At 33.6% G+C, this 22,862-nt stretch overlaps 4 protein-coding genes across 4 annotated transcripts; all 4 read left to right on the top strand.

Moving 5' to 3' along the window:
- The first annotated feature begins 1,301 nt into the window (after positions 1–1,301).
- On the top strand, positions 1,302–4,617 carry RanBP3 (ran-binding protein 3). The gene is made up of 6 exons (XM_013322196.1): positions 1,302–1,412; positions 1,788–1,916; positions 2,333–2,733; positions 2,912–3,052; positions 3,475–3,729; positions 3,906–4,617. Exons 1-6 carry the CDS (start codon positions 1,394–1,396, stop codon positions 4,320–4,322), a joined length of 1,362 nt encoding a protein of 453 aa, XP_013177650.1. The 5' UTR covers positions 1,302–1,393; the 3' UTR covers positions 4,323–4,617.
- A 2,510-nt stretch (positions 4,618–7,127) lies between these two features.
- LOC106125058 (putative odorant receptor 19b) lies at positions 7,128–8,998 on the top strand. The gene is made up of 5 exons (XM_013322143.1): positions 7,128–7,381; positions 7,583–7,682; positions 7,753–7,857; positions 7,969–8,124; positions 8,951–8,998. Exons 1-5 carry the CDS (start codon positions 7,128–7,130, stop codon positions 8,996–8,998), a joined length of 663 nt encoding a protein of 220 aa, XP_013177597.1.
- Positions 8,999–12,518: 3,520 nt separating this feature from the next.
- LOC106125057 (odorant receptor 2a-like) lies at positions 12,519–13,790 on the top strand. The gene is made up of 5 exons (XM_013322142.1): positions 12,519–12,679; positions 12,986–13,085; positions 13,169–13,273; positions 13,405–13,560; positions 13,743–13,790. The coding sequence occupies exons 1-5, from the start codon at positions 12,519–12,521 to the stop codon at positions 13,788–13,790; spliced, it is 570 nt and encodes a 189-aa protein (XP_013177596.1).
- Positions 13,791–19,236: 5,446 nt separating this feature from the next.
- On the top strand, positions 19,237–22,060 carry LOC106125243 (Odorant receptor 85f). The gene is made up of 8 exons (XM_013322352.1): positions 19,237–19,416; positions 19,645–19,774; positions 20,320–20,524; positions 20,830–21,111; positions 21,277–21,376; positions 21,439–21,543; positions 21,751–21,906; positions 22,013–22,060. The coding sequence occupies exons 1-8, from the start codon at positions 19,237–19,239 to the stop codon at positions 22,058–22,060; spliced, it is 1,206 nt and encodes a 401-aa protein (XP_013177806.1).
- The last annotated feature ends 802 nt before the right edge of the window (positions 22,061–22,862 follow it).

Raw genomic sequence — 22,862 nt, 5'->3', positions numbered from 1 at the left:
GAAGAAGAAGAAGAAGAAGAAGAAGAAGAAGAAGAAGAAGAAGAAGAAGAAGAAGAAGAAGAAGAAGAAGAAGAAGAAGAAGAAGAAGAAGAAGAAGAAGAAGAAGAAGAAGAAGAAGAAGAAGTTTTTACATGGTTTGTGAGTTCCATCATTGTAGAGAATTGCAAAGAAGTTTTGTAAGTAAATGGGGAGAGATCCATATAATCAAAGAAAACCAGTTTTTTTTTTAATAAGGTATGTAATTAGGTGAAAAGCAATAATTAAATTGATTATGTTGTACACTTGAATCAATTAATTACCATTTCATTCTGTTGCAGATGAATAAATGCACCTCTTTAAGTTCTACAGAATTATTAAATGAAGGAATCTGCTTCAGAATTACTGACTGCATGTCGCTGCAACATCTGTGCTACAAAGTTTGATTGTATGAAAACTAAATTTTGAAAAATAACTTTTTATATGGAGTAGTTTAACCGCAAATCTAAAAAAGAGTCACCATGTTGCAGGAAATGCTAGTAATTATATTAATGTCAATATTGATATATAGATGTGTAACCTATAGATTTAGTATTTTATATTAGTTTGATGTTAATAATATGACAATTTTTAGAAATATATATGACAATTAACGAAATGGTTTTATTTTTCCTAAATTGTTTTCCCTCGAATAATACTTTCAAACGTCAAAAAGGAAACTGTCAGATTGATTTTTTTAGGTTGGTAGCAACGTATACTTGTTCATAATATTGCTAGCATTGAAAATGTCAATTTTTATTCTCCGTTTGTGTATCTAGTTAGTCAAGAGAACCCTCTCTTATTTTATATACTCTTTGCCATAGGATACAATTAATCAAAGAGCATGTAACCAGAACCAAGAACTTTATTAAGAATAGGACTGAACTTTATATCATTTGCCTTTACTTGCCAAAGTTAATTTGTCTTTTACAAGTGAGAGTTTTACACATAAAAATGAAAAGAAATGACAAAACAACAACAACCTGGGAGAAGTCACAATGGCTAATGGCTGGCAATTTCAATCTGGTCACACTTGCCATACATCTGTGGGTTCGTGTGTTGACTAACCTTAAAATATGGACAGGCTATACGAGTTAGTGTGTTGTGCCTATTGATTTTCGCCATTTTGGCGCTGAATGTGGTCGTTGAGTGCGGTGGTGAGGATTGAAACTAATAAGGGAGATAGAATCATTGAATGTCAGTAACTTCAACAACTTTTTCAAGTTGGCACAAAGTAAAAACCGTCAATAACTAGCAATGACCTATCCATCCATACTATAAAGTGAGTGGTTTTTGTGCCTGCTGCCTGTGCATGTGTTTAGTTACCTATATTCAGTAAGTATTCTTTGTAAATCTGTTGGTAAAAGAATATTCGACAATGGCAGATGCAAAGCAAGGTATGGTTACTTTTTCGTGTATACTTTTAAAATAGTAATTCATTACAGTTCCTGTTTATCTTTATTTTGAACACCTTTTGTTGTAATGTCTTATTAAGCGGATAGATTTCAGTCTATTCTATTCCCTAATTACTCTTACAAAGTTGAACCTGCATCGTTAACTTTTGTTAGAAAAATGCAATAACTTCTAATGATAATCAAAATCATACTGTCTTACTAAATGTAAAACTTTGTACTCTAGAACGTTTATAATATCAATAATTCTTTATCTATGTAAACACAATTCAGTTTAAACGTAAGCAAAAAGTATAGTGGTGCCTTACGACGTTGTTATTCTTTCTGTTTTTGTATATTTGCTCATTTATCACATATCAGGAAAGGCGACGTCGGAAGATCTACATAATGGTTCATCACAATCACGGGTTATATTGGCGAAACCACGTCTGGGTGGATTTGGTTCATCAAGCTTTGCCTCAAGTTCCAACAAAACTTGTAATCCATTCGGTAGGTGAATTATCTTGCCTAAATATTTTGTCTAGCCTATTTGAAGCTACTATTGTAATCCTATATATATATGTTATTGCTCAGAGTTTTACAGTGTATATGTTCCATTTATCTTTCTTTCTGTGACATACAAAAGTGACCTTTGATTAACATTTTACCCAAATAACTACATAGTTACAAGCTCAAAACTTCAACAAAGTGTTTTGTAAATTGCCTAAGTTTGCATTGTTTCAACACATCCAATGAATAGAGTGACATGTTATTTGTGATCTTTATATAAAATGTAACTTTATACTTTGGTAGTTGCAGTTTGTGTTTTGTTTTATGCAGTTTATATTTAAACAATACTATGTTTATTTCATAATACACCAGGTTTTTCTTCTCAGTACAATAATAAATGTGTATATTGATTTCAGGCTCTGTCCTACGCCCACCACAGTTGAAACCAACCAACAATCCATTTTATAAACATGCCGAAACAACAGAAGATGTTGAAGCAGAGAAAGAGAAAACACCACAGACTGAGCCTGTTGAGAGATTGCAGGATAAGAAGGAGGAAATTGACCCTCCAAAGTTTGTTCCGCTGGGTTCAGGTGGTGCCACCACAAGATCATCTAGTACTGTCCCAGCACCAGCACAGCCAACAACTGCTACATCATCAGCTGGATTTGTTTTCGGACAGAACTTAAGTGAACGAGTTGTAATGGCTGATTCAGTTAATAATGGAGATGCATCCACATTAGATCACACTTCCACGAATGGAACAACAGAATTACTTTTCACAAATGCTGCTGCTTCAGTCAAAGAAAATAACCAGGTACTGATATATGTTTTTTCTTATACATAGATTTATTTAAATTACTGAAACCTTATCTTGTTCTCAGACTTACTATTAATTAGATAAATGCATTAAATATTGAAAATTGATTACAAATCTTATCTTAAGTATTCACTGAGACTGATGAACATACTTTATGTCCAATGTAATGTTCCAGGAAGAAGCGGGTTCGAGTGAGAACAGTGGAGAGGGACTGGCGGCTGCCGCGGCGGAGTATGAGCGCTCGCACGCGCGTCCGCCACCGCCAACCTCCAACTGCACAACCACAGGGGAAGAGGATGAGATAAATGTGTTGCAGGTAGAGTATTACAATTCATGTCAATGTAATAGATCTATTTGTGCTGCTGATTGGAAGAGAAGAAAAGAAGAAATAAGCTGATGTCGTAATTATTTTGGCAAATGACTTGTGTAATGATGAATGATATCGAGCAAAAGCTTGAAGTTTTCCTAGTTATGCCTTAGTTTAGACAGTCCATGTACTGATGGTAATTTGAGTGTTATAGCAAAGTTTATCTTGCCATCTTTACTTTTCGTTACTGGTATCTCCAGGATGGCTTGACCGATCTTGATGAAATCTGGTGTAGATGTAGAATACAGTCTGGAAGAACAATAAGGATGTCTGTGATCCCAGTTTTGTGTATGTACAAGACATATAGAACTTTAGTTTATTTACTACTCAGAATGTGGGGCATTTGTAAATATAGTATGTAAATGTTACAGATAACATGTCGTCTGTTCGCGTGGGAGGCGGGCAGCTGGCGGGAGCGCGGGCGCGGCGTGCTGCGGCTGAACGACGCGCCGCAGGGCAGCGGCAGCGGCGGAGGCTCGCGGCTGGTGGTGCGCGTCGCCGGCTCCCTGCGCGTCGTGCTCAACACCAAACTGTGGCCCGACATGGTGGTGGAGCGAGCGGGCGCCAAGTCTCTCAGAATTACGGCCGTCGATGCACAGCTTCAGATCAAATTGTACCTTATTATGGTCAGCAAAAACATTTTTTGTAAAAACTTATAACACAGTAGTTCCGGGTTGAGAGCTATCTGTGCTCAAACTAATTTCAATTTTAATTTTTTTGGTCTATAGTACATTAGCTATGCCTGATGTTGAACACTACTGTAATTGGGCTTTGTCGTAATTAAAACTTATTTTGGTTTCAGGGTGCACCAAGCGACATAGTACACTTGTACAGGGCACTAACAGCTCGCATATCAGGCAGCAAAAGAACAATTAGTTGTAATCAAAACGCGACATCGCAGAGAGCCGCCGAGCGGCTGGAGGCGGACACCGACGACGCCGACTACCCCGATAAGGCCGACTACAATGAGGACGATTCCTGTTTCGAAGAAGATAAACAGAATTTCCCCGAACCACAAGAAGATGAAGGCGGGGAACCTATCATAAGCAATAACAGACTTGAAACTAATCCTGAAAATAAGACTGACGAGGAAAAAGTAAATGTACATAAAAAGATAGATGATGAAAACGAATCAAATGCATTGAAAAGGAAAGAACCGGTCGAAGATGAAACATCCCCAAAGAGACAGTGTCCCGAAATAGTAATACAAAGACCATAAACATTTGTGATTCACAGTACAGCGTGGGCGTGGTTCATTAATTTAAAAGCTCTATAAAAGATATTTATATATAAAAGATAGATGTAGAAAAGATGAAATGTGAAGTTGAAATATTATTTTAGTACAAAGCAACGGGCCGCAGTATTTACTGATCTAGTATTTTCGCAATTTCTAATATCACATTCCAATATTTGAAGTGTTATGTGACTCCTCACGTCTGGCTCGAGCTGATAACCAAATGTACATGTGAATTATTTTCTGATGATCGATAACAATAAACTTACCTTTTTTATAATTGCTTTGTTTCATTTATCCCGATAAACACATTTGGTACACGTGTAAGGCTCCGTTTAGATAGACCGAAGTGGAGACGTAGATTTTTTGAAGCAAATAAAATTGTGTCTTAAACGTTTAAAAGAAGGTTTAATTTTATTTTGAATGACTGTTTTAATCCAAAGGAAGTGTAAAAAAGCGATGAAAAGTAAAATTAAAACTTGTTTGTGTAAACGGATCCTAATACCAAATATATCAGGCTTCTATGATAGTAGTTTAATTTCAACACATTAAATGCAACTAGGATGTGTATTGAACTGGCGTGGAGTGTCGGTACTGAAAGTGTTAAGAATTATGAAAGTTGTGAGTGGCGATTACAATAATAAAATGTACATAATTAAACAATTTTGTCTCATTATCTTCGTAGTAATATCACATTGTGTAAAGGAGTTTGCTAATTTCTTGTGACAGAACACGTGTTTTTATAAGAACTTAAGTTTAATATATTCCCGTTATGCGTTAAGTGCCGTTAATTTACAATATCGCTAGCTAATAAGTAATAGATCAATTGATAAAATTGACACTTCTATATTATTCATTTATACAGGGCGATACACGTAAAAATATATTTTTGATTAATGTATATTTATCTGCTATTCTGACCAAACTGCAGCACACTTAAGCTATATTTCAGTCATGAGGAATTAATTGTTAACGTTAACAAATTTCAGTTTTCAGTAGCTATTTATGTTATAGTAACAATAACCAAGATAAATTACCTAACCTACTCAGAATCGTAAATTAAAAGTTATAGCTCTACTGTCCTGTCTATATGTGTAGATTAAGAGTTCTATCGCAATGAGAGGTTACACACATACTGTTATTGGAATTGTAAAAGTACGTTTAAGTCAGTTTTTACGAGAACATCCTGTGTATTATTTCCTAATTGATCTTTTAGCATCGTGTTTCATTTACTTGGGGCTTTAGAGATCATTGTGACACCAAAGAGATATATTTAATTATATAAATACAATACCGTTCCATAAATATGAAGAATAATTTCGAGGCTTTTAAACCACATTTTGGTTTTTTGGTAATGTTTGGATGTTATAAAATTATGTCGCCGAAATCCAAAATGCAGGAAACTTTACATCTTTTCTATCGTATATTTGTGACAGTTTACTATTGTACGTTTTGTACACAACATGTTATTCGTCTTTATCAAGTAAGTTTATTTTACATTGACTTAAACGCAACGTTCACTATTTATTTTCTTACGAATTTGATATTACGAAAATATCATTTCCATTGAAAAATCAAAAATAACTTTATCATAAGGTTTTGTATTTTGCAGATCAAAGACAATGTGTCGGAATTAGTCGATACTTTATACGTTTTGTTAACACTTTTTAACTCACTCGGCAAATTAGTTATTTTCAATGTTCGAAGGAATCGCATCGAACATATTGCTGAAGTTATAAAAGGTATTTGAGAAGAATCATGGTAATATTATGTCAAAATAATTGGGCTAAATAAATAGCTTATAAAAATCTAGCAGTTATGGCTTTCGAAAAAATATAAATTATAAATTAGCAACTACTGAACTGAGTTAAAGATGATGTTGCTGTGAGTTTCTTTTGCAGTGTTGTTTTAAAAAAAGTTGTCATCTGTTTCACTATCCTTAAATAAATAGAGACAAAATATGTAACAGCAGTGTCTTTTGATCGTTCCTGCTCTTGATGTTCATCTGTCATTCCACATATCAAATAAATATTTATTAGAATGAAACATTACAGGACCTGTGTTTGCACCGAACAATAAACATCACGAGGAGCTCATGGTGCGTAATGCTGCGGGGATGAAGCGACTGTTTAGATCCTACCAGTGTTTTGTGATCGTTTGTTCTGTCATGTGGCTGATGTATCCACTGATGACTCGCTTATTGGGGGAAGAAGTGCGCTTCGCCATGTACTGGCCGTTCAGAACCGATAAACTTCCAGTGTAAGTTGGTTGGATTAGTCTATAGATGATTGGGCTTTGAACATTGACAAAAATGTAACGGACATGCTGCGATATAAAAATGACGTATGAGATAATTGTAAATCTGAAATAACGCTACTAAAAAGGCAGCTATAGCATGGAGTGGCACGTAATTTGCGGCGCAATATTTTCAGTTTTAATATTAACCCTTATCAAAATAAATGTAATTATTACTAGGAGAATGGAATATAGATTAAAATTATTTTTACCACTATATATTTCTGACAAATAGTTTAGAAGATATCACAAACAATAAGAGTAACCGAAAAGTTTGTTCGCGGGTCGGGCGTGCCCGTTTTTACAAGGGTTTTATTACTTAACAAACGGTACTGATGTGTACTGATATGGTAGAACAGAGATCAGACATATCTTCGCCACCCGGGGAAACCCGGGCGGCTTACTAGTGTTAACGTTAGTCTAAAATGCTGAAATTATAAATTAAAATAAAGAATGTTGTTCAGGTTTTTATTCGTGGTTATATACATTACGATCATGGTTCACTGGGTATCGTTATCTACGGTTGCTATGGACTGCATTGCCGTTGGATTCTACATGCAAGCGCAACTACAACTGCAAATGTTAAAGTACAATTTCATGCATCTAGCTGATCCAGAAGATGAGATCAATGATGAAGATAATGATACATTTGGAGTAAAAATATACAGAGATTTAGAGAGTACACGATTTGAGAATTTGTTCCGCAGGCGATTGATTATGTGCATAAAACGTCAACAACTGATTGTTTGGTAAGGTTCTTTTTGACGACACAAATATTTACGCAAAAGAAATATAAATAATTTTAGAAGACATGGCGTGGCACGATTATTGTAGACTTAGCATCGAAATGATATTTTTAACATTACTTTTGTTGTTGAGTTCCTTGTAGTTTTTTAAAAACCTAGTTACTTGGTTGGAAATTTATTTTCATATTTTGTTTCTACACACAGGCTAGTCGATGAAGTTGAATCAATATTTGGATCATCAATGGTTCTGCAATTCCTAGTCATGGCCTGGATCATCTGTATGACTGTTTATAAGATAATTGGTGTATGTTCCTATGTTATAATATAATTAAATAAATACTAAATGAATCTGTTAATATGAAGTTACTTTTCAGTTGAATGTGATGTCAGCGGAGTTCGTCACAATGATTGTGTATTTGGGCTGTGTGTTGCTACAATTATTACTCTTTTGCTACTACGGAACACAACTTAAATATGAGGTAATTGAATTGTAGTACTGAGACAAATTAAAGATCTTTCTTTTAATTGACGTTAAAGAAAAAGAAGGAAAGAGAAAACCAGTTGTTTATTAATATTTCATGCATCCACAGAGCGAGTACGTAAATCAATCGATCTACGAGTGTGATTGGCCGGCGGTGTCGCCGCGTCTGCGTCGCCCGCTGCTCATAATGATGGAGCGCTGCTACCGGCCCATTGCACCCTGCATTGCTTACGTGGTGCCCATGTCACTCGATACTTTTATATCTGTGAGAACCCCATTTCTAATCTATTAATAGTTCCACAATAAGGATGGTCTCGACAAACTAAGATTTTGATACAATAATTTTTATATATTGATTTGCATTTTTTTTTTATAATATTTCTTAAATATGATCAATAATGACAACAGGTAATTTTTTTCTGGTATTCACAAAATAATCGTGTTATTATCATCAGCTCACTATACGTCCCCACCCTTCTATATTTTAGGAGCCTAACCTAAGTTAGGGGTAACTATGCCATAGTCAACCACGTTGGCCAAGTGCGGGTTTATTGACTTCACACATAACTTTGAATTTCTTTTCAAATATGTGCAGGTTGCATCACGATGTTTTCCTTCACCGTAAGAACGTATGTAAATGTGAAATCGAAAAACACATTGGTACATGGCGGGATTAGGACATGCAGATTGCAAGTCAAGGGCTTAACCCCTGAACCATCGACGTTCTGGCTCGTAACCGACGCTAATAACCGTGTATATAAGATTTATTTGTTAAATTTTGTCTCAGGTCAGGTGTATTTATTATACACGTGATATCTTATTTTAGCACCCATGTGATGTTTCGTGATTTTTTCGGAACGTGTCTCCCTCTTTCAAGCCTTACGTGATTAATGGACGATCCTAAACAAAGAGGAAACGTAAAACTCTATCTGCTAGTTTTGTCGTTGGTGTTAAGTTATTCTGTGTGCTATATTTTCCAAGTTTTCACTGGATTGCCTAGAAATTGAATGATTGAAGTTCTTTTTAACGAAAGAAATTATGTGGCTTACTAGAATGTATATATTGGTAATAAAAATTCGTTTTTTTTTCAGATAGTGAAGTCAGCATATTCGTTGTACACGTTTCTGGATCAGAGTTAAATTTTTAACTGTAGTCATGTAATAAGATTTAAAATGATACATTATACAGTTATTTGATTTCAATTTCATGTTATGTTTAAAGTTAAGATTACCGCGGTTATTTTTATGCTTTAATATATTTGCAATGAATTAGAAAAGTTTATAGCATTAAAAATAAAGTATGTAGAGTTTGAGATGTTTTATTTGACCAGCTTTTGGTTATTCTTATAGTAACAAGAGTCAAATATTCAGAAATAATTTGCCCATTTTGAGGAATATGAAGTCACTGTCACAAGAAAAGTTGTAGCTATTCCGTCTTCATATAACCTGGAATATTTACTTTATTCTTTATTTAATATATCATTTATTGTTGATGTTCCACGCTGTTATAAAAATACTTAATTTTCTCATTATTTTCAAAGAGATTGGAGATGTGTTTGACGTCGGTGTTTAGCCAATAAAAACCAACTATGTGACAAAACATGTGCTTGTAATATTAAAACTTAATCAGTAGTCTGTTATGGCGTTGTAAAGTATTAAGTGCTTATTATGAAGAAGTTATAGGGTTAACGCGGACATATCAACTCCTCGCTAAACCCCCGCATTCGCAATAACCGCGGCATCCACTCGTCGCCGCCTTGTCTTCACAGATGGAGCAGGATGTAGATATCTATATATTTATTAGCAAACTATATGTAATTATCGCTTGCAAGGGTGGACGAAGCGTAGAATGACGTATCCATAATTTTGTTTATCTTTATCCCGCTCAATCGGCGGCGTCGATGTGGCGAAAAGTGAAACACCGCGGGAATGCAAGACGGCGGTGGCGGTGCCACCGGAAGATTGTGGAGTGCAGCAATGCGTGTTAACCTTAATTTTAAATAGTACTTCATGTTTGAACTATTACAACTATTGATAATAATTAGTGTTACTATGTTTTCTTTTATTATTTTACTATTTATATTATTAATGTTACTGTTTATATAGGGTGTGAATTTTATTATTAATGAAACTAAATATTATACGTAAATATAATTTTGCCATATATTTAACAATATTTTAGCCTAAATATGTTTATATAAGAAATTAATGTTACTTATGTACCTATTTTATCCTCACAACAAAATGTAGTTTCATTTACCATGAGTTTCTAAAACCAAAATCTTTGTAGAACATATCATCATCCCTGTCATTATCTTTGACAAAACAGAGATAACAATATGTTTTAAACGGGAATTTTATTCTCAATCCCAGAATTAGACAAATTGTCCATGGTTAAGGGTTTGACTAGGAACCATATCTATCTTTGTTACTTTTACGTATATTATTTAAGTGCGAATTTTTAGATTGATGTACGGATGGCAGTTTGTTTGAAGGCATGTACGGAACGGCTCAACGGATTTTGATGAAATTTGGCACACATGTAGAACACAGTCTGGATGAACACATTGGCTAATTATTAAGTATTTTTTTGTTACCTCCGCGCGGAATCGCGGACGATAGCTATAAACGCCCAAATAACCACGCTTTCAACTGGCGTTGGAACCCGCCTATTATAGAATTTAAGCAACCTTTTCAACCTTATTCTTCTTACTCATTTTACCTTATTTTTGCATAATTGTCTATTTTAATATTTGGATGTTCTTCCGTGATATGCAACGGATTTGGTTACATCCTGTAAATATTGAATATCGCTATTGGTAAGTGTGCGTTAGTAAATAGTTATAAATAATTCAGGCATTGTTGATGTAAAAACATTGTTGGTTATTATTGTAAGTCGTAAACATGAAAAGTAGTTTTGACGGTTTTAAACCACATTTCAAATATTTGGTTTTGACGGGATGTTACAAGATGCTGGACAGGCCAACCTCTAAAATAAAAGTAACTTTGTACGCATGTTATAGAATATTCGTTACCGTTACATTCTTTATTTTTCTGTTACAACATGTAATACGTCTCATACAGGCAAGTTAAATTAACATTAATTACCCAAAAGAAAAGTGTGAAACTTTTATAAATATAAAAACTACTAAAATCTTGCTTGATAGGATAGTTGTGAGGGATCTTGCCAATAAAACTATTATTTCTCACATTCCAGGTTCTTTATTGCAGACGCATGTTCTTACTTTTTTCTTAAAAAGTCACTTATTTTTGACATATATATGTTCTTACAAAATATCGTTACGGCCAGTGTTCTAAATAGGTTTTAATCTACAACAGTAGTAGTTGAATGTTTGTTTACCGAAAAGATAAAGCAAAAAATATGTTTCGATATGCACATTTTTTTCAGATTCGAAACGAAGTTGAAGAAGTAATAAATACATTGTACGTGTTTCTTACACTTTTGAACTCTGTGTGCAAAATGCTCATTCTCAATATCCGAAGTGAACGAATTGAACATATTGTTGAAGTTATTAAGGGTAATTATTGTACCATTTTACTGCGTAGCATTAAGGTAGCACTGCTACTATATGTAGTGTAACTTCTACGCGGTAGACTTACTACGACGTAGTACTATTACTTTTTTTATATCATAAGGTGGCAAACGAGCGAGCGGCTACCTGAAATCGCTGAAATAGCGAAGTGACCGTTGCCCAGAGACATACGCTATTGCATATGCGTTGCCTACCTTTAATCGACGGAGGAGAGGATGCACTGAAAGAAAATATTTTCCCTTTCCATGCATCCTTTCATCCGGAAAGTCCATTTCCACTTCCTATCCTTTTCTTATAAATAAAAATAGAAAAAGGATGGGAAGGGAAAGAGGACTAAATTAGGCCTCCGGGACGCACACTCATCAGACAAAACGCGAAATTGCTTCCAGTTCACGCCTGTCTTCTGCGTGGTCGTGGTATTTCACCGGGCGAGCCGGGCCAATTCGTGCGATGTTAAAGCGGGCTCTACCACTGTTGAACTACCTTTTATTACCTAGTCACCTACTTAAATCCTATAACTAAGTAAACAAACCTATATTACAGGACCAATTTTTGCTGCACGTAACAAATATCAAGAAGAACTCGTCCATCGCAACGCAGTATCAATGTTGCGAGTATTAAGAACAGACTTAGGCGTTTCAATGTTTTGTTCTGTCTTGTGGATGATATTTCCTTTAATGATTCGTCTTTCCGGCCAAGAAGTACGATTTAGCATGTACTTTCCGTTCGAAACAGACAAATTTCCCGTGTAAGTAAAATATCGACAAAAGAGCCCACAAACCTTATTACGATTACTTATAGGAAAGTCATCGAAATCTTAAGTAAAGGGCCCTTCGAATAAATCTGTTTATTTCATTGAAGTTAAGGATACTTTGAGTAAATAATATTATATCATTTTAATTATCGTTTGATTCCTAAAGATTAGATGGTTATTATGAAAATTAAATCCATTGGAGCATTTAAGTTTTTTTTATTAAAAGAAGGTTTACAGGTTTATATCGGTGGTTGTGTATGTTGGATCAATAGTACATTGGGTGTCATTGTTCACTCTGTCAATAGACTGTATCGTTGTATCCTTGTACATGCAAGCACAGTTACAATTGCAAATGCTAAGAGATAATTTAACACATCTCGCTGACGTAGAAGACGATGACGAAAATGACAAACTGACAGTTAAGATGTACAGAGATGTGGAAAAGATAAGGTTTAAGGATTTGTTTTACAGAAGATTAGTCATGTGTAAGAAACGACAAGAGCTGATTGTTTGGTATGAAAGTATAATAGTTTTTTATATTTATTTTTACTATTAGTTAACCCTAAGTTAAGAGGGGGCCCACAATCAACCACGCTGGCCTGGTGTGTATTGGTTGACTGCACATATGGTTGCATCACGATGTTTTCCTTTACCGTAAGAACGTTGGATAAATGTATGTATTAAAAACACATTGGCGCATGGCGTGTTTCAAACCCAGAACCTACAGATTACAAGTCAAGTCAACTGGACCATCGCCGCTCTATGCTATTCTAAGGGTCAAATTTTCTATATTTCTCATGCAATTTAATTTGTACGCAGGCTAGTCGATGAAATAGAGTCAATATTCGGTACTCCAATGGTTTTGCAAATGTTAGTGATGGCCTGGATCATCTGTATGACTATTTACAAGATAGCTGCCGTATGTTATTACTTTCTTTTTGAACTAAAACTTGTAAAAATTTAGCGATTCTCTTAATTAAAGTTTTTGATGTGCACTTTCAGATAAATATATTATCAGTGGAATGTTTAGCAATGGTTGTATATTTGAACTGTGTTTTGTTCCAATTATTTATCTACTGCTACTTTGGGACGCAACTTAAATACGAGGTAATTATAGAGATGTGTCACTGTTTACCATCTTTGTACTCCAGCATTGCACGATCCCGTTCGTAGGTTAAAGGACTGCTTATATTAAAGTATTATTAAGAGAAATGTCAATTTGAAAAAACGTTTTGCAGAGTGAGTACGTGAATCAATCGATCTACGAGTGTGATTGGCCGGCGGTGTCGCCGCGTCTGCGTCGGCCGCTGCTTATAATGATGGAGCGCTGTTACCGGCCCATTGCACCCTGTATTGCTTACGTGGTGCCCATGTCACTCGATACTTTTATATCTGTGAGAATTATACATAGATAATTTATATTTAGGGAAAAGTAGACAAAGAAAAGATCATTTATTCTCTGTTGCTTGTGGTGGCTTTACAGGAGTTGACCCTAGTGGTTTATGTACGCTTTGGAATTGTTTAATAAAAAAATCATGAATGAAACGTCTTATTAATTAGCGTTTGTCTTTCACAGGTGGTGAAATTCTCATATTCATTGTACACATTTCTGGATCGAAAATAACTTTGAAAGTCGTCGATCCTAATTTTAGTAACGACAAATTATAACTTAAGCTAATTTGATATCGAATGGAACCATCAACAAGGAATGGACATTTTTTTATTCTTTTTCACAAATCGTAATCAGTAACGGCACGAATTTTAATTAACATATAACAACTAAAACTGTATTAAACTTATTTTAACTCTTTTGAATAATTTATATCTTAATTGTCACATTTTATGTAGAAATAAATAGAAATAGAAAGTATTTATGAAATTATTTAACATTTTTTTCTCTTTTTCCTTATCACCTGTGTTATCTATCAATCGTTTAAAAGGCTCCAACTTCGGACATCTATTAAATTGTAATAACGTTCTAAATATATGAGAGTTTATACTTAATTAAAAAAAATGAAAATAATTCACTAACTTCATTATGCCAGTAAAACATAAACGGTTATGTTGGGCCATGAAACTATTGCTACTAAGTAAGACTTGTCGTCATGGAAAAACTTATAACATTGGTTTTGTCCAAAATTTTTACTAGTTGGAAAAGAATTGAGGTAAAGCTACTTGTTGTTACTGTTGAAGGAGGAAGATTAAATAATCACTCATGTTTACGTGACAATTGTTTTATTTAAACTGCTCGTGACGAATGTCATGGAGAAATACCAACGGCACTAAAAGTTGTAAAATATTTTTTTATAGAATTATGTATTAAATTCTTGTAGGAAATTAACCGCTAAAGTTTCGAATTTATAATTATTTTTGTATAATAACATACTGTATAGAAAGTACTGATAAATAGCATAGTTATTATATTAACAAAGACCGCAAGTTTATACATTCTTTTCAAAGCAAACATTGTAGGAATTTTATTTTCTTTGTTTTTCATGTTTCTAAAAAGCATGAAAAATAGTTTGTATTTTACAACTTTACTTTATTTTACAACTTCAAGAAGATTTTTTCATGTGTTCATGTAACATGTAACTAAGTTTTAAAGGTTTATTATGATTTTTTGCAAAATCAATTTCGGTGGTCCAGGTCAAATTCAATGACATTAAAAATCTTGTAAATATACATTGAAAATCAATGAGCGGGCTGACTGGACCATATTACTCGTTCAGGTGCGACCATTTTGACGTCTCTAAAATTAGTGTGTCCTTTGTCTGGCGTCCTCCAGAAGTATTTCGCCGTAGACCGTAGAAGAGTGGTAGAACCCGCTTTAACATCTTCCCACGAATTGGCCAGGTTCGCCCGGTGAAATACCACCACCACACAGAAAACAGGCGTGAAGTGGAAGAAATTCCGCGTTTCGTCTGACGAGTGTGCGTCCCGGAGGCCTAATTTAGTCCTCTTTCCCTTCCCACCCTTTTCTTATAAGGAAAGGATGGGAAGTGGAAGTGGACTTTCCGGTTGAGAGGATCCATGGAAGGGGAATATATTTTCTTTCTGTGCATCCTCTCCTCCGTCGATTAAAGGTAGGCAACGCATATGCAATTGCGTGTGTCTATGGGCAACGGTCACTTCGCTATTTCAGCGATTTCAGGTGGCCGCTCGCTCGTTTGCCACCTTATAATTTAAAAAAAAGACTATTGTTGAGCCTAGGCGTGTCCTCTAAGTCATAGGTTTCAAGGCCGAGGATCGAGGTCTACCGTGCGAAGTGGTATTTAAGTAAACAACATAATTGATGTTAATTGCGACCATTACTTTGATAACTAAAAGAAAAATTAACACTTGTATATTGTATGTTTCTATCATTATAATATTATACAGGGTGAGTTAGTACTTTTTAAACGTCATTCCCCATTTCAGAATTATATACCATTTCACATTTCATAATTTTATAAAATCATTTATCTCTGCATTGTATATTAAAATTCTATATGTTTTTGAAAATGAAAGTCTGTAATTATAAAACCAAAAAAATATATATATTACTTTATAATCTTTAAAAAGTAATTCAACGTAAATAATGCAGAAATCAAAAAAAATCACGTGATTTTTCGGGTCTTTTGCGTATAGTTCTTGATATATCTATCACCCTGTATTTGCATATTATAGAATTAACTATAGTGGAGTCAATTAAAAATGACCTCGGCAAATATTTTTATAGCACAATATATTACTTTATACTTTGAAGTAAAGTTACATTTCTTTACATTTTTAAAGAAATACTTTTTTTTTTTAAATGACACAGCTAACCACGAACACGAATAAAAATTTCGAAGCTTTTGTACCCCACTTTGAATCATTTGCAAATTTTGGATATTATAAAATGATCAATAAACCAACTTCGAGAATCAAAGAAATTCTACATTATTACTATCGAATATCAGTTTGGGTTATTTTTATGGTGTACAATGTACAACATCTTATACGAGTAATTGAGGCAAGTTAACATATTAAAAACAAGATAAATCAGCTTAATACGACGTTCTCATTAATGTAAATAACAAAAATATGATTCGCAGATCAGGCATAATATCATGGAAGTTGTGAACACGTTGTACTTCTTCTTAACATTATTGAACTCAATGGGCAAGCAAATGGCTTTTAATTTCCGTACGAAACGTGTTGACGAGATCGTAGATACAATCAAGGGTAAGCTACATATGACAAATGCAAAACAAATGGATGCACATTGTACATGCATATGTACAAAATTTTGTAAATTTCAATACTTACTCATAATAAATTCGTTTATGTGCAACCTGTATAACATTATAAGATCAAGCTCACTAAGTTGGTGTAATACAAAAACAGGTCCGGTTTTTGCTCCAACTAATAAATACCAAGAGAAGCTGATAACTCGTAACGCTGCAGAGATGATGGTGCTGTTGAGATGCTATCAGGTGTTTGCGGTGTTCTGCTGCGTCATGTGGATGACGTACCCAATTATGATCCGAGCTTCTGGAGAAGAGGTGTCGTTCAGTATGTACTATCCTTTTGACACCAATAAACAGCCGGCGTAAGTTTTACTTTGGTATCTAGCAGTAGTAACGTACTCTGATTTCGCTCGGGCGATAAACTGATGGTAAAGAAACATTTCAAGCTTATAGTTTTTGACTTTATTAGGTCATAAACAGATAAATCTTTGTATTATTGGTAGAGAAATATGGAATAAATATTATTCGTAGTCAAACACTTTATACTTAAGTAGAAAATTCTCATAGTCGGCAATTTAAAATGTAACAAAATGTTAATCTTGTCATGGTAGTAATATACGTGGCTATACACGTTGCATGGCTCGGCCTCGCTACTGTATCTATGGACTGTTTGATTGTCGCATTCTACATGCAAGGCAGATTACAATTACAAATTCTAAGAAATAACTTACGACATCTGGTGGATACTGAAGACGAAATAGAATATGGCGATGATGATGAATGTGACATCATACCACATAAAGAAATTCACAGTGATAAATTTAGAGATTCAAAGAAGATTGGTTAAATGCGTAAAACGTCATCAACTGATTGTATGGTACATCTTTAATTGTTTTTAGTTCTTTAACAAAATACAAAAACAGATTTAAAGATATCAAGAAGATAGTCGGCGGTAAACGCAATCAGCTAATTGTATTCTACATTTTGACATTATTTTAGGTTCATCGATGAGACTGAATCAATCTTTGGTGAAGCATTGGTCATGCAGTTTTTGGTTATAGCTTGGATCATCTGTATGACTGTTTACAAATTAGTTGCTGTATGTATATATTTTTTTTAAATTGCACACAAAGTAGTACCTTTGTAATGTTACAATTTGCTTCCAGGTGGAAGTTCTATCAGCGGAATTCTTCACAATGATAATTTATTTGGGCTGTATGTTGCTGCAATTGTTTATATTCTGTTACTATGGAACACAACGTACCAATGTCAATCGACAGTTTTATTTCTGTGAGCATACTATTGTAATTGCTTAATATTTTTTTATTACAAATACAGGATGTTCTGTAATGAAGGGATCTATGCAAAATATGTTTTACGCACATGTATTTTAAAAAGCAAACTTTTTACGGGATTACGGTGAGCGCATGTTCTTACTGTGTGCCAGATGAATGCCAGGTATACCAACTATTGATGGAGCAAGGCATATGCCTAATATTTCAGTATTCCTAAACCTGTTTGAAATGTGTAAATAATTTTACACATTGAAAAATAAATAATTTTAATATTATATATTTTATATTTTCAGATCGTGAAGTCTTCGTATTCACTTTACACATTTTTGGATCGAAAATAGTTGTACATAAATTACATTTTTAGTGTTTTGATTCTATTTTTTGCCATTTTTCTTGTCACATGGATATGCAGCATGATAAATGTAAACTTTATATTATCTTTCACTCTTTCTAATTCTAATTAATTTTGTTAAACTTAAATATTGCCACATAAGTATAAGGAAAGGTTTTTTTTTATAATTTGTCACTTGATTCCAATTTTCCAATGCTATGAATTGCTTATGATTAAAAATCACATTATGTATATACGTGAAAATAAGAAGCGTTTCTCGTTTTTTGGCTTTATCAATATTATTTTGTGGTTTTGAAAGTAAATTTTTCATCCTTTACAAATAACTTTCAGAAATACAGTACAGTAATCAATAAATATCGCTTTCCCTTGGACTCTACAAAACAACGACAATAGTGCGAGGTCCTCGTGAATAACTAAAACCAAATTTAACAGACACTTAATTATAATATAAACGTGACTTGTTCTTTTCTAATTGTCAACATGCGAAAATTAACGCCTTGGTGTATTTAATATTTTGTGTAAAGTTATATACAGGAGGTAATAAAAGATATTACACAAAATATAAAAGTAATTTATGAAAGAAATACATCATTGAAAATACTTATGACAATTTAATTGTTAAACAATTTCAACTTGTAATCTTTTAGTTTATGCATTAAAATTTTGATTTATATAACGATATAAACATGTTTCTTTTTACATTGGACAAAGCTTCGAAAAAGTATTACATTGTCCACGTAAACAGTAGGTTGTACCTTATTTAAAAGAAAATTGTGAACAAAAAGTAATATTTACTGTTCAATATACATATAAAGGTTTGCTGGTGATAGGGAACTTTCTAATAACTGCCAATCCAATTAGAATTAACGCCAACAGTTAAAAAAGAGATTATCTATAATAACTTAAAAATATATTCATAAACTTATTATTGAATTACTTAACTCTATATTAATTATTAAAATTGTTATCGGAACAATATCTGATATTCATAAAATATAATTTGTTATTTACACATTGTAAATAAAAAATATAAATCAATAATTTTGACAGATCCCACAAAATTTCATCATAATTTATCAACCTGTATAGCGCTGTATGATAAATTCGTTTGAATTTTTAGTGGCTTGTGTAGGTTGATACATTAATGGGGACTTCAGATATGTATTTCAGACAAAGTGGCGACAAATCATATCTTTTTTTATCACCATAATCATGTACAGTAGTTTCGATGCTTTCAAGCCGCATTTTAATGCTTTGGCAAGAGTTGGATATTTTAAAATGGTTTTTAAGTCGTCTTCTAAAATTAAGCAAACCTTGAACATATATTACCGTGTTTTTGTTTGGTTTTTTGTTATTTTATATAATTTACAACATGTTTTACGTGTAATTCAGGCAAGTTTAATTGAATTATCGATATTTGTACCACTTGTAAACACAAAATAATTCTAAGACTTATTAATTAACACATTTAATGCCAATTACACGGCGTCGTGGAGACGTATATGTCCAAGTTCAAGACGCCTTGGACACTTACTACATTCATTATCTAAAAACTGCATTCAAGGATACATCTTACAACAAGCCTTAAAATTCGCAAAATTGATATTTTATTTTTCTCAGGTCCGGCACAGCACAGATGAAATTGTGAATACATTATTCATTCTGCTAACAACCCTAAACTCCTTGGGCAAACAGGTCGCTTTTAATATGCGCACAGCGCGCATCGATCGTCTTATTAATATAATTAACGGTAAAATTCTAAAGTACATCGTAATGACAATAACTTGACACTCGCATTAGATTATTGTGCAGCGCTTGATTTGATACGTCTGGCAGTAAAGATTATTTACGTTCTTTATTTTTTTTTTCTATTAAACTTTTTTTTCGCATATTTGCATTGTGCTCCAGAAATCTTGTAACTTATCTTGTGTGTGATAAATACGCAGATATATTTAGAACTGCTAATAGTTTCTAAGCGTCTTTGTTGCAGCGCGATAATACAAAAATTAGAACAAAGAATAAGACTGCAGTCGTCTCAATCTCTCATAAAAAATTCTGGCAGCAAACATTGCGAAAAAAACTATGAAATCCTTCTCAATCATCATAAAACTAATAAGTTACTAATGCACAATACTATATATGTGTATAGTTTAACTTTGCAACACTGTAAATACTCGACAAAGAAAAATGCCTTTTTTCTTTAACACGATAGACAGTTGCGTACACAAAATAATTTCTTATGAGCTATAGTTTTATAGCCTAACAGTAATTTGAAAATCTTACGACTACATCCAGGATCCTTTTTTGCCCCTGGCAATAAGTACCAAGATGACGTCATGAGGAAGAACGCTACGTCCATGCTACGACTGTTACGTATGTATCACTGTGCGATATTCCTATGTGCTTTCATGTGGACGATATTTCCCCTTGTCAACCACGCTTTGGGAGAAAATGTTCAGTTCACTGGATACTTTCCATTTGATACCAGTAAGACGCCAATGTAAGTAAAGATTCTTTCAATCTTTGTCTTCAATAAAATCTAAAAGAACTTAAAGATTATTATCACTTTTAATTTAAACGTAACTATTAGAAGTGATGAAGTTTTCAACAAATTTTCCTGCCCTTGTCTCACTAATTTAGGGTAAGCGCACCATATAATGTCCTCTGACATTTCAATCTTTTCTCACGCAATTCATCCATTTTTCTTTCTAGTATAAATAATATAATTTTATACTGAGATTTTCTAAAGATCAAATTTAATTCAATAATTTAGATCCATGATAGTGATTTCTTGACTTTTTCCAGATTTGAATTAACAGTTGCATACATGTCCATACTAATAACACAACAAGCGTACGGCAATGTTACAATGGATTGCACTATTGTTGCATTTTATGCACAAGCAAAAACGCAATTGCAAATGTTAAGATACGATCTTGAGTATTTATACGATACAGATGGAGAAAATAATAAAGATATTCACAAAGTTGTATTAAAAACTTACAAGGATGTTGAAAGCATAAGATTTAGAAGATTATTGCAAAGGAAATTTGTAACGTGTATACAACATCATCAACAGATTTTATGGTAAAGTGCTACATTATTTCTTCTATCACCATTATCAACTAAACGTCACTGACAGATAGAAGAAGCCTTCATTTGGCATTTTCAAATATCTAGTCGCCCTGACTAGATAATTGCAGCCAAACTAGTGACTAAATTTTATAGAAACGCAAATTTAATAATTTGCAGGTTTGTTAAGGAAGTACAGTCAATATTTGCGGAAGCCATGGTCGTACAATTCTTCGTCATGGCGTGGGTCATCTGTATGACCGTCTATAAGATAGTGGGGGTACGTATTTTTATCAAATAGTCAAGTAAAGTAAGTAATAATGTGTAACATATTGTTCTCAGCTTAGTATACTGTCAGCGGAGTTTTTCTCGATGGCCATGTATTTGGTGTGTATGCTGGCACAACTCTTTATTTACTGCTACTATGGAACTCAACTTAAATATGAGGTCAATATTTTAAACTTACTTTAAGCAATAACTTTAGATTAAAAATTAACTACCACTATCTCTCTACTACTTTTACAGGATGCCTCGGAATTTTTAAAAGCCATTGTTCTAAGGCCTAAGACTAGCTACTTACCCTACATACCTTATAAACAATTATGTTGATTTTTAAATACTTAATTATTAGTTTAATGTAATGTGTTATTGCAGAGTGAATGTGTGAATCAATCAATCTACGACTCTGAATGGATATTGCTATCCCCAGCGGCGAGGCGTCACCTCCTCATCCTGATGGTTCGCTGCTCGCGCCCTCTAGTGCCGAGCATAGCTCACATTGTGCCCATGTCTATCGATACTTACATTTCTGTAAGAATTACATTTACAACTAACGATTGCTTATCTATGTTTGTAATAGTCATCGTAACACTAAATTTTCCCAAGAAAATTGTTACCTATTTGTTTTTTTTTTCAGATTCTCAAATCTTCATATACATTGATCACTTTTTTGGATCGAAAATAATTTTCGAAATTAAAAATGATATATTATGGACTGTGTCTTTGTTGGTCTGCTGATTTGAAGAATTTTTCATTTATAAAAGTTTGTTTCCTATACATTTTTTAAATCTCAATAAAGATAAAACAATTAAAACCTTTTGTATAAAAGTATATATAAAAAAATCCTAAATTTTTTTGGTATGCAATGTTAAGAAAATGTTAAAGATTTACGTGTAAAATAATCATATTATTGTACACGTAAATCATTTCATAAACCAATTCAATATAACATGAGAAAAGCTTGTAATGTTGGTAATAAATTCTTTCGCATTTGCTAATATGTTTTCCTTCACATCCCTCACCGTACTGTTACGTTAACAAATCACTGTCAAAAGTTATAATTTATTCAACTCAACACAAAGCGCATTTTACGGATATGTTGTTTATCGCGGGAGCAGAGGCAGAGGTCGCTCGTAAAATTGACCACTGTTTGAATGACTGTGTCGACGCCGCGCCGCCAGGCCGTGTGAGTCAGCAAGTCAGTCGCCTCGCGATTTACGCTGCGGATCGAATCATTGCGGTTACGTTTTATAAACATAAAACAGCAATTACGCTCGGAAGAGTAATTTACAGATAAAACTTTCGTTTCAGTTGTCCGACAGATTTCATACTGAAATTTCATTGATCCCGAAACGCTGTCATCCGTCGGAATTTAATTTGAAATAAACGGATCGACCTAAAAGTAAACATTTTATATCGTATCATATTCTTGTGCGATATAATCGTCTGCGAAATACCGTGGAAGCTTTTGCTGCGACGAGCGATCG

Source organism: Papilio xuthus, unplaced genomic scaffold (genome assembly GCF_000836235.2).
Source record: "Papilio xuthus unplaced genomic scaffold, Pxut_1.1 DF825928.1, whole genome shotgun sequence".
Classification (NCBI taxonomy): Eukaryota; Metazoa; Arthropoda; class Insecta; order Lepidoptera; family Papilionidae; genus Papilio; species Papilio xuthus.
This window is presented reverse-complemented; position numbering and strand designations above follow the sequence as displayed.

Bases quoted from the DNA above. Each gene is read 5' to 3' on its own strand.
- RanBP3 (XM_013322196.1), top strand. The intron at 1,917-2,332 runs GTAGGTGAATTA...TATTGATTTCAG, and splicing joins CAAAACTTGTAATCCATTCG to GCTCTGTCCTACGCCCACCA. The intron at 3,730-3,905 runs GTCAGCAAAAAC...TTTTGGTTTCAG, and splicing joins TCAAATTGTACCTTATTATG to GGTGCACCAAGCGACATAGT.
- LOC106125243 (XM_013322352.1), top strand. From the start codon at position 19,237: ATGTACAGTAGTTTCGATGCTTTCAAGCCGCATTTTAATGCTTTGGCA. The intron at 21,112-21,276 runs GTAAAGTGCTAC...AATAATTTGCAG, and splicing joins CATCATCAACAGATTTTATG to GTTTGTTAAGGAAGTACAGT. The intron at 21,544-21,750 runs GTCAATATTTTA...GTGTTATTGCAG, and splicing joins GAACTCAACTTAAATATGAG to AGTGAATGTGTGAATCAATC.
- LOC106125057 (XM_013322142.1), top strand. From the start codon at position 12,519: ATGCTAAGAGATAATTTAACACATCTCGCTGACGTAGAAGACGATGAC. The intron at 12,680-12,985 runs GTATGAAAGTAT...ATTTGTACGCAG, and splicing joins CGACAAGAGCTGATTGTTTG to GCTAGTCGATGAAATAGAGT. The intron at 13,274-13,404 runs GTAATTATAGAG...AACGTTTTGCAG, and splicing joins GGACGCAACTTAAATACGAG to AGTGAGTACGTGAATCAATC.
- LOC106125058 (XM_013322143.1), top strand. From the start codon at position 7,128: ATGGTTCACTGGGTATCGTTATCTACGGTTGCTATGGACTGCATTGCC. The intron at 7,382-7,582 runs GTAAGGTTCTTT...TTCTACACACAG, and splicing joins CGTCAACAACTGATTGTTTG to GCTAGTCGATGAAGTTGAAT. The intron at 8,125-8,950 runs GTGAGAACCCCA...TTTTTTTTTCAG, and splicing joins CACTCGATACTTTTATATCT to ATAGTGAAGTCAGCATATTC.